This window comes from Bombina bombina, chromosome 6 (assembly GCF_027579735.1).
Source record: "Bombina bombina isolate aBomBom1 chromosome 6, aBomBom1.pri, whole genome shotgun sequence".
Taxonomy (NCBI): domain Eukaryota; kingdom Metazoa; phylum Chordata; class Amphibia; order Anura; family Bombinatoridae; genus Bombina; species Bombina bombina.
Window position 1 is genome coordinate 653,141,660 of NC_069504.1, and position 14,016 is coordinate 653,155,675.

At 39.4% G+C, this 14,016-nt stretch overlaps 1 protein-coding gene across 1 annotated transcript in view; it reads right to left on the minus strand.

The window, feature by feature from the left end:
- Positions 1-14,016, minus strand: part of TTLL13 (tubulin tyrosine ligase like 13) — a 162,880-nt gene that overhangs the window by 25,973 nt on the left and 122,891 nt on the right. The window contains exon 13 of the mRNA XM_053717702.1: positions 7,696-7,908. Within this exon, the coding sequence (XP_053573677.1) occupies positions 7,696-7,908 (213 nt within the window). The remainder of the gene's footprint in view (positions 1-7,695; positions 7,909-14,016) is intronic.

The window sequence follows — 14,016 nt, forward strand, 5'->3', positions numbered from 1 at the left end:
TATTCCATAAGTAATGGATGATCCGTGGACTGGATACACTACAAGAGAAATAAATTTATCAGGTAAGCATAAATTATGTTTTTTGTACTTTAGCTAATTTAATTTAGATAATTGTATTTAATTTAGTTCATTTATTTAATTGTATTTAATGTAGGTAATTTATTTAATTGTAGTGTAGTGTTAGGTGTTAGTATAACTTAGGTTAGGTTTTATTTTACAGGTACTTTTGTATTTATTTTAACTAGGTAGTTTATTAAATAATTAATAACTATTTAATAACTATTCTACCTAGTTAAAATAAATACAAACTTGCCTGTAAAATAAAAATAAACCCTAAGCTACCTACAATGTAACTATTAGTTATATTGTAGCTATCTTAGGGTTTATTTTACAGGTAAGTATTTAGTTTTAAATAGGAATAATTTAGTTAATGATAGGAATTTTTATTTAGATTTCTTTTAATCATATTTAAATTAGGGGGTGTTGGGGTTAGGGGTAGACTTAGATTTAGGGGTTAATAACTTTAATATAGTTGCAGCGATGTTGGGGACGGCAGATTAGGGGTTAATAAATGTAGGTAGGTGGTGGCGATGTTAGGGACAGCAGATTAACATTTGCGAGGCGGGAGTGCGGCGTTTTAGGGGTTAATATATGTATTATAGTGGCGGCGATGTCCTGTTTGGCAGATTAGGGGTTAAAAAATTTATTTTAGTGTTTGTGATGCGGGAGGGCCTCGGTTTAGGGGTTACTATGTAGTTTATGGGTGTTAATGTACTTTTTAGCAATTTAGTTAAGAGTTGTATGCTACCGCTTTGTAGTGTAAAACTCTTAACTACTGACTTTAAAATGCGGTACCAGTCTTGATAGGAGAGGGTCTACCGCTCACTTTTTGGCAGACTCTTAATACCGGCGCTATGCAAGTCCCATTGAAAAAAGAGGATACGCAATTTACGTAAGTGGATTTGCGGTATTTCCAAGTCTGGCCAAAAAAGTGAGCGGTGTACCTGTACCTGCAAGACTCGTAATACCAGCGGGCGTTAAAAAGCAGCGGTAGGACCAGCTAACGCTGCTTTTTAAGCCTAACGCAAAACTCGTAATCTAGCCGTTTGTTTTTTGTGTTCTAAAAGGCTAATAATAATCTATATTTATTTAAAACAACAACCATTGCCTTTCCAATTACAGTACTCTACTATCTTTTTGATGATACCATGTATATAAAAGTATTAATAATTGTATAAAACTACCTTTAGGTTGCATGTATAAACTATATTATGGCATCTAAATATTGTCTAAATGACAAGATATTTTCACATTTTACAGATGCAAATATACAAATATTACAAAATCCAAATTATTCTGAAATCCAAACCTATTATGGTACCAAGCAGTTTGGATAAAGGGTTTTTGTACCTATAAATTGATTATAAATATTAACATAAATATAAATAATTTTCTAAACATTTTGAATATAAACCTTTTAGTGTGACCAGGTGATTTACTCCTCATGCTATTGAAATATTCTGAAACTTATTCTAACAGGAGCAATCAATAGGCCTATATAGTACAAATTGTATCATCAGCACCAAAAATATACCACACAAGCTACTCCTCGTAGAGAGCGAGGTCTCCCAACCGGACCCCAAGTGGAAGTAAATAAGAAAAATGTTTTGAGGGAGCGCTATAACAACCCTAGAAAGGGGTTGATAGCTTAAGGTGGAATCCAAGGATATATAAATGTGGAAGTAGAATATATAGTGGAGAGGCCAATAAAGGCTGTAGTAAATAACAGATATATAATAATAAATGAGATAAAAAACATATCAAAGAGTACAGTATAAAATACAGTTTTTAAAGGTAAAATACATGTGACAGGTTGGTGTCAATAGGTAAATATAACAACAGTTTATTGGTGATACTACACAATAAAATAAAATTAATATAAATCAATAGAGAATGGATTGCATATTAAAAAACATATATAGCTAATACATCAAATGGTTAAAAAGAACAATGTGGCTAATCCATCAAGGGCTAATGTATCAAACTAAAACATCAAAGAGCTGGGGGCGGAGCTAGCAGCCGAGCAGAGAAGACGCACTTCAGACAGCTCCTGCAGAAATTTATTAAATATATTAGCAAAGAGAGATTTGCTATCTGATATTTGCCTTATAGCTTAACCCAGGACAAGCAGGGCTATCTTTGCTTTAATTGCAGACTTTGAAACTATTTTTTTTATCCCAGTTTTCCCCTCTTGGCTGAAGCGGACAACCAGTGCACATACAGAACCATGCGGTCCTTTCCAAAAATGGAGTTAGGTAATGAGGCAGGCTCTATAGCTGTGCGTAAAGCTTTGTGGAAGTTTGCCTTACAATTGTCTGCCAATTTTGAGGAACTAACAGCTAGTCTCCGGTCTTGCATGGAGAGACCTGCAACCATGAGGCTAGACGCAATGGAGGAACTAGAATGTCCAACCCACATGGCACACCTCCTGGTACGGGAGGAACAGACAGAGGAGACTTTAGCAGATCTCAGGACCGGTATGTCCGGTATTGACACAGAACTCACCCTTCTCCACTATAATTCTGTTAGACAGGACCCGACCAAGATCAGGCGACCGCGGGCTGTGCACTTAATTTTACAGGAAGGGCACCACAAGAGTACCAGACAGCAAGGTACGCCTCACGCAATCTGGCGCTTGATGGAGCTCACACCGCCTAACCGCGATGCAGAGACCAAGTACATTACAGCTGAGAGTGTGGGAGTCATTACCTTAGAGACCTGTACGGTTGCTGGGACTTCACGGAGACACCATGGCTCAGTGCAGAGCGGAACACCCTTCCCGGGCTACTGCAAACTACCTGGCCGTCACTGTAGGTTCCAGCATAGATCTGGATTATGCAGCCTCCTGAATAGTTACTTCATTGGCCAAGACAGATCCAGATGTGGAATAGGGTAAACGCTGATCACCACTGTCCCTACCCAGACACCCCCATTAATATAGACTGCTTTCGAATTTGGCCTCATTCAGTTATGTTATTGTTATACCTTAGTTACCCTTTATTTGCAAAACTCCTAGCATAGAGATAGTATGTGCTACAACACTCCTCTCTTTAACAGCGGTCCTCAGACTGAGACTTAACTTTTGTAGTGTAACACCGCAAAACTACCGGAACAGATCTTACAGTGTAACCCCATGCCCTGTGGCAATCGCAGTGGCCTGAATCTATTTCTGTTCTCCAGCTCTGACAAGCTTGATGAGACTAAAACTCTTCCCTTGATGGCACACTCCTTTACATTATCCGGTACTCTTGGTACTCTGATTGGGGATAGGATGAGACTGCTGTTGTCACCCCATAGGACTCCATGCCAAAGGACTGTACACACATAATACAAATATTAATGAAGACCTACGAGTCTGATTTTCATATGTAGCCCTGTATAGAGATACATGATATAGTGTAGGCAACCTTCATGACTCACTTGTTTAAGCATAAATATGCTCACTAGCACTTTGGTTAAAAATGTTTGTTAATATGTGTTGTTCTGCCTAACAGTTTTTTATATCTTACTTTAAAATTGGTTAGTTTTATCCCTAAGAGTACCTGTGTTCTGTCTGAAGTCCACTCATCTAACACTGAACCTCATCAGGTCTATACTGTTCTCAAGGCCGTTATAATTGCTCAATTACTTTCAGTATTTCACCCTGAGGACCTGCTCCTTACCAAACTAGTCTTGTCTGTTTTCACTGCCTTAAGATGTTCAGATAGCAACCAGCTTATCGCTTGATTTAATTAATATACATTCTATTGTTTTCTTTTTTTTATTATTATCATTATCTTTTTTTTTTTTGTTGTTGTTGTTGTTCATACCTAAGTAAAATGGTCACCCTGAGTGCGCAACTATGTCACCTACTAGGACTTTACTTTTAGAAACCTGCTTTTAAAGACCAGTATGTTAACATGGATATATAGCTACATGTAGTTAATAGCAACAGATCTAGTTTAATGGACCTAAACTTGCACAAACATATTATTCCTCAGTTATCTTGGTGGTGTGTATATATGCTCTCTAGGTATCTTATATAGCACAGGAATTTAGGGAATATACAATTTATGCTTGCTTTAATTTATTAGCTTGTATAGCAATTTTAGGTCTGAGCAGGACAAGTTCCATATCCGTCCCTCCTCTGTATATACCATGTAGTTGCCAAGACATCACTCTAAGATTAGGTTCACTTGAGCCACCTATAGATGGACCCTTACATTAGTACATGCTTTTAAGTAAATCTATCTAGAGTTCCTGCGTAGCTCCGCAGGCACCCCCCATAATTACCTAGTAGATATATGCACCTATCCCATGGTAAGGTTTTCGTTGAACAGCATATAGCCTACTAGTTGTATCGCAAACCCATATGTTCTGAATTCTCCTTAAGCACGTTATTATGCGTTCATATTAGCTATTAATCCATGTATATGCTGCTAACCTCCAGTGACACATTTCCTTAGAGACCCCTAGTCGCACCAAGATGTTAATAGAAATGTAGCCTTCACCGACAGTCTAAGATATAGGTATAGTTTGTTTTTTCATTCGCCCGCAAAGATGTGTATCTGTTTAGGCGCTAGTGGGTACACTCAATGTATTTAATACTCTTTACACTTATAACTGTTTATGGAATTCGCTATGCTTCTGCTTTATTATATTTATGTTCCTAGGATATGACATTGCTTATGTTGAGTTTAATATTTATACAAAAAAAATGTTGTCTCTGGTGGGCTCCTCCCCTCCCTTTCCCGCCGGTACTGGTTGCCTGCGGGTCATATCCCTATTCCTTTCTCCCACATCGCCTATAGCTGGTAATTCCCTAGGGGAGGGGCCCATCTGGAAATCCCTCATGTACCATACATACTAATGTCCCCCTCCCCGCTTAATAGTGTTGAGAGTTACCCCTATCCATTTTATAGAAAGTCAATTCCTAATGTTGGTCATGATACCGTTGTGTTATGTGTTTAACTCTACTCTAGTCCTCATATCTCTTGTGCCAAGATTCATTCTGGTATATAAAGCACTGTTTTCAGGTCATAATGAGACTAATGAAGGCTCACTACTATATCCCTTTAATTATCTACTCCAATTTATACCCTATCTAGATATTCTTAAGAGTCTACTTGGCAATTAAAACTAACGCTCACTTAAGGTCCCGATAATAATTAATATAAGATTGACACCCCGGCTGGCTCCGCCCTCCATCCCCCCCCTATTATATTTCGAGCGGCTCTTGCCTGCTGCTTCCCCCCCTTCCCTTTTGAACTATAAAGCTAATCCCCCCCCCCCCCCTGGCCCTAATTGTATCTGAGTGGACACTTCAATTCGCCTGCTATAGGGTCCAGGGAGGACTATTTCTGTTTTATTGTAATTTCCTTTATTATAAAACTGAAGTCTTATTGTACACTGCCCAAACTTTATAATATTACGTGTGCTGTATGGATACATTATACCCTTACTGCAGGGTTTTGATTGTAACACTTATCTAACAATATTGTATTTGCACTCTTCTGTAAATGTTTTGGAGCATAATCTTTGGCTGTATCTGTTTATGACTTCAATAAAAAATATATTTAATAAAAAATAAAAAAAAACATCAAAGAGCTGATACATCAATTTAAAACACCGGGCTAAAAACAATGGCTTATTGAAAAATGGTCCTAATACATAATAGAATATAAGTGATACAATTGTCCCAAAGAGTGTCCTCAATGGGCAGTGTGGAAAGAGTCTAAAAGTCTATACAGTCCAGAATGATGGCTATTACTTCCGTGCACTTGGGTGAAACCAATCCGTGATAAGTGATTTAAATATACTAAAAAATCCCAAAAAGATCCAAAAAAAAAGGTATAAATAGGATGCCTTGTGAAAAAAATGTGATCAAAAGAAATTATGGAAGAAAAATTGGCCAATCAAGTGATGTAAAAAAATAAGAAGTGAAAAAACAAAAACAAAAAGACAAAAATTAAAAATTGGTAGAAATATATAACATCCTGTATATATATCTAAAAAAGGTGTACACCTAAATCTGAAAAAATATGTAATAATAAAGCTGAAAAAATGAAAATAAAAATAAAAATAATGAAAATAAAAATACAAATTGCTATGCAACCTGTGTTATATTCCTAAATGTGATCTCCCATAATATAACCCATATACTGATGGTGGGAGTGAGTGTTCCTTTTCTTAGAAAAATTAAACCATATGCATAAGATTTTGGTGAATAATAATAGGTGATGAACGTTTTTGTAAATAGTGATAGATGACGTGTAGAAAATCCATAAATAAAAGCCTTTATGATGTCCTAAAAGAAAATGAAAATAGACATAGTGCAATAACGCTACTATATGTAGATAATATAGGTATTTAACTTACCAAATGAACCTGAGCCGTAATACCAGTATAGTCAATGCGTTTCGGTCCCTGGGGACCTTTTTCAAGACTGGTCAGCTTTATTATTACATATTTTTTCAGATTTAGGTGTACACCTTTTTTCTTTTTTTTTCGATATATATACAGGATGTTATATATTTCTACCAATTTTTAATTTTTGTCTTTTTGTTTTTGTTTTTTCACTTCTTATTTTTTTACATCACTTGATTGGCCAAATTTCTTCCATAATTTCTTTTGATCACATTTTTTTCACAAGGCATCCTATTTATACCTTTTTTTTTTTTTTATCTTTTTTGGATTTTTTATTATATTTAAATCACTTATCACGGATTGGTTTCACCCAAGTGCACGGAAGTAATAGCCATCATTCTGGACTGTATAGACTTTTAGACTCTTTCCACACTGCCCATTGAGGACACTCTTTGGGACAATTGTATCACTTATATTCTATTATGTATTAGGACCATTTTTCAATAAGCCATTGTTTTTAGCCCGGTGTTTTAAATTGATGTATCAGCTATTTGATGTTTTAGTTTGATACATTAGCCCTTGATGGATTAGCCACATTGTTCTTTTTAACCATTTGATGTATTAGCTATATATGTTTTTTTAATATGCAATCCATTCTCTATTGATTTTATATTAATTTTCTTTTATTGTGTAGTATCACCAATAAACTGTTGTTATATTTACCTATTGACACCAACCTGTCACATGTATTTTACCTTTAAAAACTGTATTTTATATTGTACTCTTTGATACATTTTTTATCTCATTTATTATTATATATCTGTTATTTACTACAGCCTTTATTGGCCTCTCCACTATATATTCTACTTCCACATTTGCATATCCTTGGATTCCACCTTAAGCCATCAACCCCTTTATAGGGTTGTTATAGCGCTCCCTCAATCAATAGGCCTACATGTACCTTTTCTAGAACTCTATAGCATTAATAATTTGACAATATCTGAAAGTTCCCTATGTTGAAATACACTACTAGTCACATCATGTTTTTGCATAGGTCTGTTTCAGTATGTAAACTTTCCTTGTGAGCCATTATAAATTCCTTTAAACTTTAAATATGTATATGTATGTAAATTAGTTTAAAATTTGACCTCATTTTCATCGAAAGATGTGAAGTTGTAAAACAGTAAATAACTACACTATACATACAATTAACAACATTATATGGTCATGTGTAGTAGGGTTGTATAAAATACCCAGTGAACTCTGACATCAGTGGTGTTTAATACATACCTGATTTCTTGTATGGGCTTCAATTGAATTATCTTCATGTCCTTGGTGGTCTGCAAATTTGGTATCGACCATGAGTAGCAGTCTGTTAATCTGTGTCACAATACCAAGATCACGAATGAGCTTTTCACGTTGCTGAAGCCATTTCATTCTTTCCAGTTCCTCTTTTTCATCAATATCAACCGGTTTCATAGAGTCCATTTTTACGTCCTGCAACTTTTCAAGGGAGATACTTTGATACTTTGGATAATTCGCACTTTAGCTATGATAAAATAACAGTTTATACTGACTGGTAAAAAGCAAACATAAATCTAAAATATAACCAATACTAACTAACAAAAAAGGAGAAATAACAGTTATCAATTGCAGTGTATAAGTAACAAATTCTGCTCTCAAAAGGCCACAGATCTTGCTACACATAAGGTGAGTTTTCTCTTTTTTTTGTTGGTATGCATGGAATATGAGCAAAGGCTTAGTTTTCCTGCTTCCTCTGTCTTTTTGGAAATATTCAAGTCTGAATAAAAAAACAACTGAAAAACTGATTATCTTCCCTTACCGTAGGCAAACACTCACTTATGCCTGGGATAAACATAAGCTTATCATGAGAATGAATTAGACTTCAGAAGGAAATACTCAATGAGCCTTCTGGTCTTATCTGCTGTCAATATCAAACGACCAGATTACGAGTTTTGCATTATGAGGGGTGCGGTGCTAACTTGCACGTTATTGTCACCGCTCACTTACCTACAGCGCTGGTATTAGAGGTTTTTATAAACCCGGCATTAAAAGACAAGAAGTGAGCGTAGAGCAAAATTGTGCTCCATACCGTACTCCAATACCAGCGCTGCTTAAGTCAGCGGTGAGCTGGTTGTACGTGCTCGTGCACGATTTCCCATCAATGGGGAGAGCTGGCTGAAAAAAAGCCTAACACCTGCAATAAAGCAGCGTAAAGCTCCGTAACGCAGCCCCATTGATTCCTATGGGGGAAGCTAAATTTATGTTTACACCTAACACCCTAACATGAACCCCGAGTCTAAACACCCCTAATCTTACACTTATTAACCCCTAATCGGCCGCCCCAACATCGCCGACACCTACATTATACTTATTAACCCCTAATCTGCCGCTCCGGACATCGCCGCCACTATAATAAACATATTAACCCCTAAACCGCCGCACTCCCACTCCAGCCTTGCAAACACTAGTTAAATATTATTAACCCCTAATCTGCTGTCCCTAACATCGCCGCCACCTACCTACATTTATTAACCCCTAATCTGCCGCCCCCAACGTCACCGCCACTATACTAAATTTATTAGCCCCTAAACCTAAGTCTAACCCTAAGTCTAACACTAACACTCAATAACTTAAATATAATTAAAATAAAACATAATTTATGCTTACCTGATAAATTCCTTTCTTCTGTTGTGTGATCAGTCCACGGGTCATCATTACTTCTGGGATATAACTCCTCCCCAACAGGAAATGCAAGAGGATTCACCCAGCAGAGCTGCATATAGCTCCTCCCCTCTACGTCACTCCCAGTCATTCGACCAAGAATCAACGAGAAAGGAGAAACCAAGGGTGAAGTGGTGACTGGAGTATAATTTAAAAGATATTTACCTGCCTTAAAAAACAGGGCGGGCCGTGGACTGATCACACAACAGAAGAAAGGAATTTATCAGGTAAGCATAAATTATGTTTTCTTCTGTTATGTGTGATCAGTCCACGGGTCATCATTACTTCTGGGATACCAATACCAAAGCAAAAGTACACGGATGACGGGAGGGATAGGCAGGCTCATTATACAGAAGGAACCACTGCCTGAAGAACCTTTCTCCCAAAAATAGCCTCCGAAGAAGCAAAAGTGTCAAATTTGTAAAATTTGGAAAAAGTATGTAGCGAAGACCAAGTTGCAGCCTTGCAAATCTGTTCAACAGAGGCCTCATTCTTAAAGGCCCAAGTGGAAGCCACAGCTCTAGTAGAATGAGCTGTAATTCTTTCAGGAGGCTGCTGTCCAGCAGTCTCATAGGCTAAACGAATTATGCTACGAAGCCAGAAGGAGAGAGAGGTAGCCGAAGCCTTATGACCTCTCCTCTGACCAGAGTACACGACAAACAGGGAAGACGTTTGTCGAAAATCCTTAGTTGCCTGCAAGTAGAACTTGAGGGCACGAACTACATCCAGATTGTGTAGAAGACGTTCCTTCTTTGAAGAAGGATTCGGGCACAGGGAAGGTACCACGATCTCTTGATTGATGTTCCTGTTAGTGACTACCTTAGGTAAGAACCCAGGTTTTGTACGCAGAACTACCTTATCTGAATGAAAAATCAAATAAGGAGAATCACAATGTAAAGCTGATAACTCAGAGACTCTCCGAGCCGAAGAAATAGCCATTAAAAATAACACTTTCCAAGATAACAACTTTATATCAATGGAATGAAGGGGTTCAAACGGAACTCCTTGTAGAACGTTAAGAACAAGGTTTAAACTCCATGGCGGAGCAACAGTTTTAAACACAGGCTTGATCCTAGCTAAAGCCTGACAAAAGGCCTGGACGTCTGGATTTTCTGACAGACGCCTGTGTAACAAGATGGACAGAGCTGAGATCTGTCCCTTTAATGAGCTAGCCGATAAACCCTTTTCTAAACCTTCTTGTAGAAAGGACAATATCCTAGGAATCCTAACCTTACTCCAGGAGTAACCTTTGGATTCGCACCAGTATAGGTATTTACGCCATATCTTATGGTAAATCCTTCTGGTAACAGGCTTCCTAGCCTGTATCAGGGTATCAATAACCGACTCAGAAAAACCACGTTTTGATAAAATCAAGCGTTCAATTTCCAAGCAGTCAGCTTCAGAGAAGTTAGATTTTGATGTTTGAATGGACCTTGTATCAGAAGGTCCTGTCTTAGAGGTAGAGACCAAGGCGGACAGGATGACATGTCCACTAGATCTGCATACCAAGTCCTGCATGGCCATGCAGGCGCTATTAGAATCACTGATGCTCTCTCCTGTTTGATTTTGGCAATCAATCGAGGAAGCAGCGGGAAGGGTGGAAACACATAAGCCATCCCGAAGTTCCAAGGTGCTGTCAAAGCATCTATCAGAACCGCTCCCGGATCCCTGGATCTGGACCCGTAGCGAGGAAGTTTGGCGTTCTGGCGAGACGCCATGAGATCTATCTCTGGTTTGCCCCAACGTCGAAGTATTTGGGCAAAGACCTCCGGATGAAGTTCCCACTCCCCCGGATGAAAAGTCTGGCGACTCAAGAAATCCGCCTCCCAGTTCTCCACTCCCGGGATGTGGATTGCTGACAGGTGGCAAGAGTGAGACTCTGCCCAGCGAATTATCTTTGATACTTCCATCATTGCTAGGGAGCTTCTTGTCCCTCCTTGATGGTTGATGTAAGCTACAGTCGTGATGTTGTCCGACTGAAACCTGATGAACCCCCGAGTTTTTAACTGGGGCCAAGCCAGAAGGGCATTGAGAACTGCTCTCAATTCCAGAATGTTTATTGGCAGGAGACTTTCCTCCTGATTCCATTGTCCCTGAGCCTTCAGAGAATTCCAGACAGCGCCCCAACCTAGTAGGCTGGCGTCTGTTGTTACAATTGTCCAGTCCGGCCTGCTGAATGGTATCCCCCTGGACAGATGTGGCCGAGAAAGCCACCATAGAAGAGAGTTTCTGGTCTCTTGATCCAGATTCAGAGTAGGGGACAAGTCTGAGTAATCCCCATTCCACTGACTCAGCATGCACAATTGCAGCGGTCTGAGATGTAGACGTGCAAAGGGTACTATGTCCATTGCTGCTACCATTAAGCCGATCACCTCCATGCATTGAGCTACTGACGGGAGTTGAATGGAATGAAGGACACGGCATGCATTTAGAAGCTTTGTTAATCTGTCTTCTGTCAGATAAATCTTCATTTCTACAGAATCTATAAGAGTCCCCAAGAATGGAACTCTTGTGAGAGGAAAGAGAGAACTCTTCTTTTCGTTCACTTTCCATCCATGCGACCTTAGAAATGCCAGAACTAACTCTGTATGAGACTTGGCAGTTTGAAAGCTTGAAGCTTGTATCAGAATGTCGTCTAGGTACGGAGCTACCGAAATTCCTTGCGGTCTTAGTACCGCCAGAAGGGCACCCAGAACCTTTGTGAAGATTCTTGGAGCCGTAGCCAATCCGAATGGAAGAGCTACAAACTGGTAATGCCTGTCTAAGAAGGCAAACCTTAGATACCGGTAATGATCTTTGTGAATCGGTATGTGAAGGTAAGCATCCTTTAAATCCACTGTGGTCATGTACTGACCCTTTTGGATCATAGGTAAGATTGTCCGAATAGTTTCCATTTTGAACGATGGAACTCTTAGGAATTTGTTTAGGATCTTTAAATCCAAGATTGGCCTGAAAGTTCCCTCTTTTTTGGGAACCACAAACAGGTTTGAGTAAAACCCTTGTCCTTGTTCCGACCGCGGAACCGGATGGATCACTCCCATTAATAACAGATCTTGTACACAGCGTAGAAACGCTTCTTTCTTTATCTGGTTTGTTGACAACCTTGACAGATGAAATCTCCCTCTTGGGGGAGAGAATTTGAAGTCTAGAAGGTATCCCTGAGATATGATCTCTAGCGCCCAGGGATCCTGAACATCTCTTGCCAAAGCCTGGGCGAAGAGAGAGAGTCTGCCCCCCACTAGATCCGGTCCCGGATCGGGGGCCCTCGGTTCATGCTGTCTTTGGGGCAGCAGCAGGTTTCCTGGCCTGCTTGCCCTTGTTCCAGGACTGGTTAGGTTTCCAGCCTTGTCTGTAACGAGCAACAGCTCCTTCCTGTTTTGGTGCAGTGGAAGTTGGTGCTGCTCCTGCTTTGAAATTCCGAAAGGGACGAAAATTAGACTGTCTAGCCTTAGCTTTGGCTTTGTCTTGAGGCAGGGCGTGGCCCTTACCTCCTGTAATGTCAGCGATAATTTCTTTCAAACCGGGCCCAAATAAAGTTTGCCCCTTGAAAGGTATATTAAGTAATTTGGACTTAGAAGTTACATCAGCTGACCAGGATTTTAGCCACAGCGCCCTACGTGCCTGAATGGCGAATCCTGAGTTCTTAGCCGTAAGTTTGGTTAAATGTACTACGGCCTCCGAAATGAATGAATTAGCTAGTTTAAGGACTCTAAGCCTGTCCGTAATGTCGTCCAGCGTAGCTGAACTAAGGTTCTCTTCCAGAGACTCAATCCAAAATGCTGCCGCAGCCGTAATCGGCGCGATGCATGCAAGGGGTTGCAATATAAAACCTTGTTGAACAAACATTTTCTTAAGGTAACCCTCTAATTTTTTATCCATTGGATCTGAAAAAGCACAGCTATCCTCCACCGGGATAGTGGTATGCTTAGCTAAAGTAGAAACTGCTCCCTCCACCTTAGGGACCGTTTGCCATAAGTCCCGTGTGGTGGCGTCTATTGGAAACATCTTTCTAAATATTGGAGGGGGTGAGAACGGCACACCGGGTCTATCCCACTCCTTAGTAACAATTTCAGTTAGTCTCTTAGGTATAGGAAAAACGTCAGTACTCGCCGGTACCGCAAAGTATTTATCCAACCTACACAATTTCTCTGGTATTGCAACAGTGTTACAATCATTAAGAGCCGCTAAAACCTCCCCTAGTAATACACGGAGGTTCTCCAATTTAAATTTAAAATTTGAAATATCTGAATCCAATCTGTTTGGATCAGAACCGTCACCCACAGAATGAAGCTCTCCGTCCTCATGCTCTGCAAGCTGTGACGCAGTATCAGACATGGCCCTAGCATTATCAGCGCACTCTGTTCTCACCCCAGAGTGATCACGCTTGCCTCTTAGTTCTGGTAATTTAGCCAAAACTTCAGTCATAACAGTAGCCATATCTTGTAATGTTATCTGTAATGGCCGCCCAGATGTACTAGGCGCCACGATATCACGCACCTCCCGGGCGGGAGATGCAGGTACTGACACGTGAGGCGAGTTAGTCGGCATAACTCTCCCCTCGCTGTTTGGTGAAATTTGTTCAATTTGTACAGATTGGCTTTTATTTAAAGTAGCATCAATACAGTTAGTACATAAATTTCTATTGGGCTCCACCTTGGCATTGGAACAAATGACACAGGTATCTTCCTCTGAATCAGACATGTTTAACACACTAGCAATAAACTTGCAACTTGGTTACAATCTTATTTAACAAAAACGTACTGTGCCTCAAAGAAGCACTAAACGATTAAATGACAGTTGAAATAATGAACTGAAAAACAGTTATAGCATCAATCCTTAAAAACAACACAACTTTTAGCAAAGGTT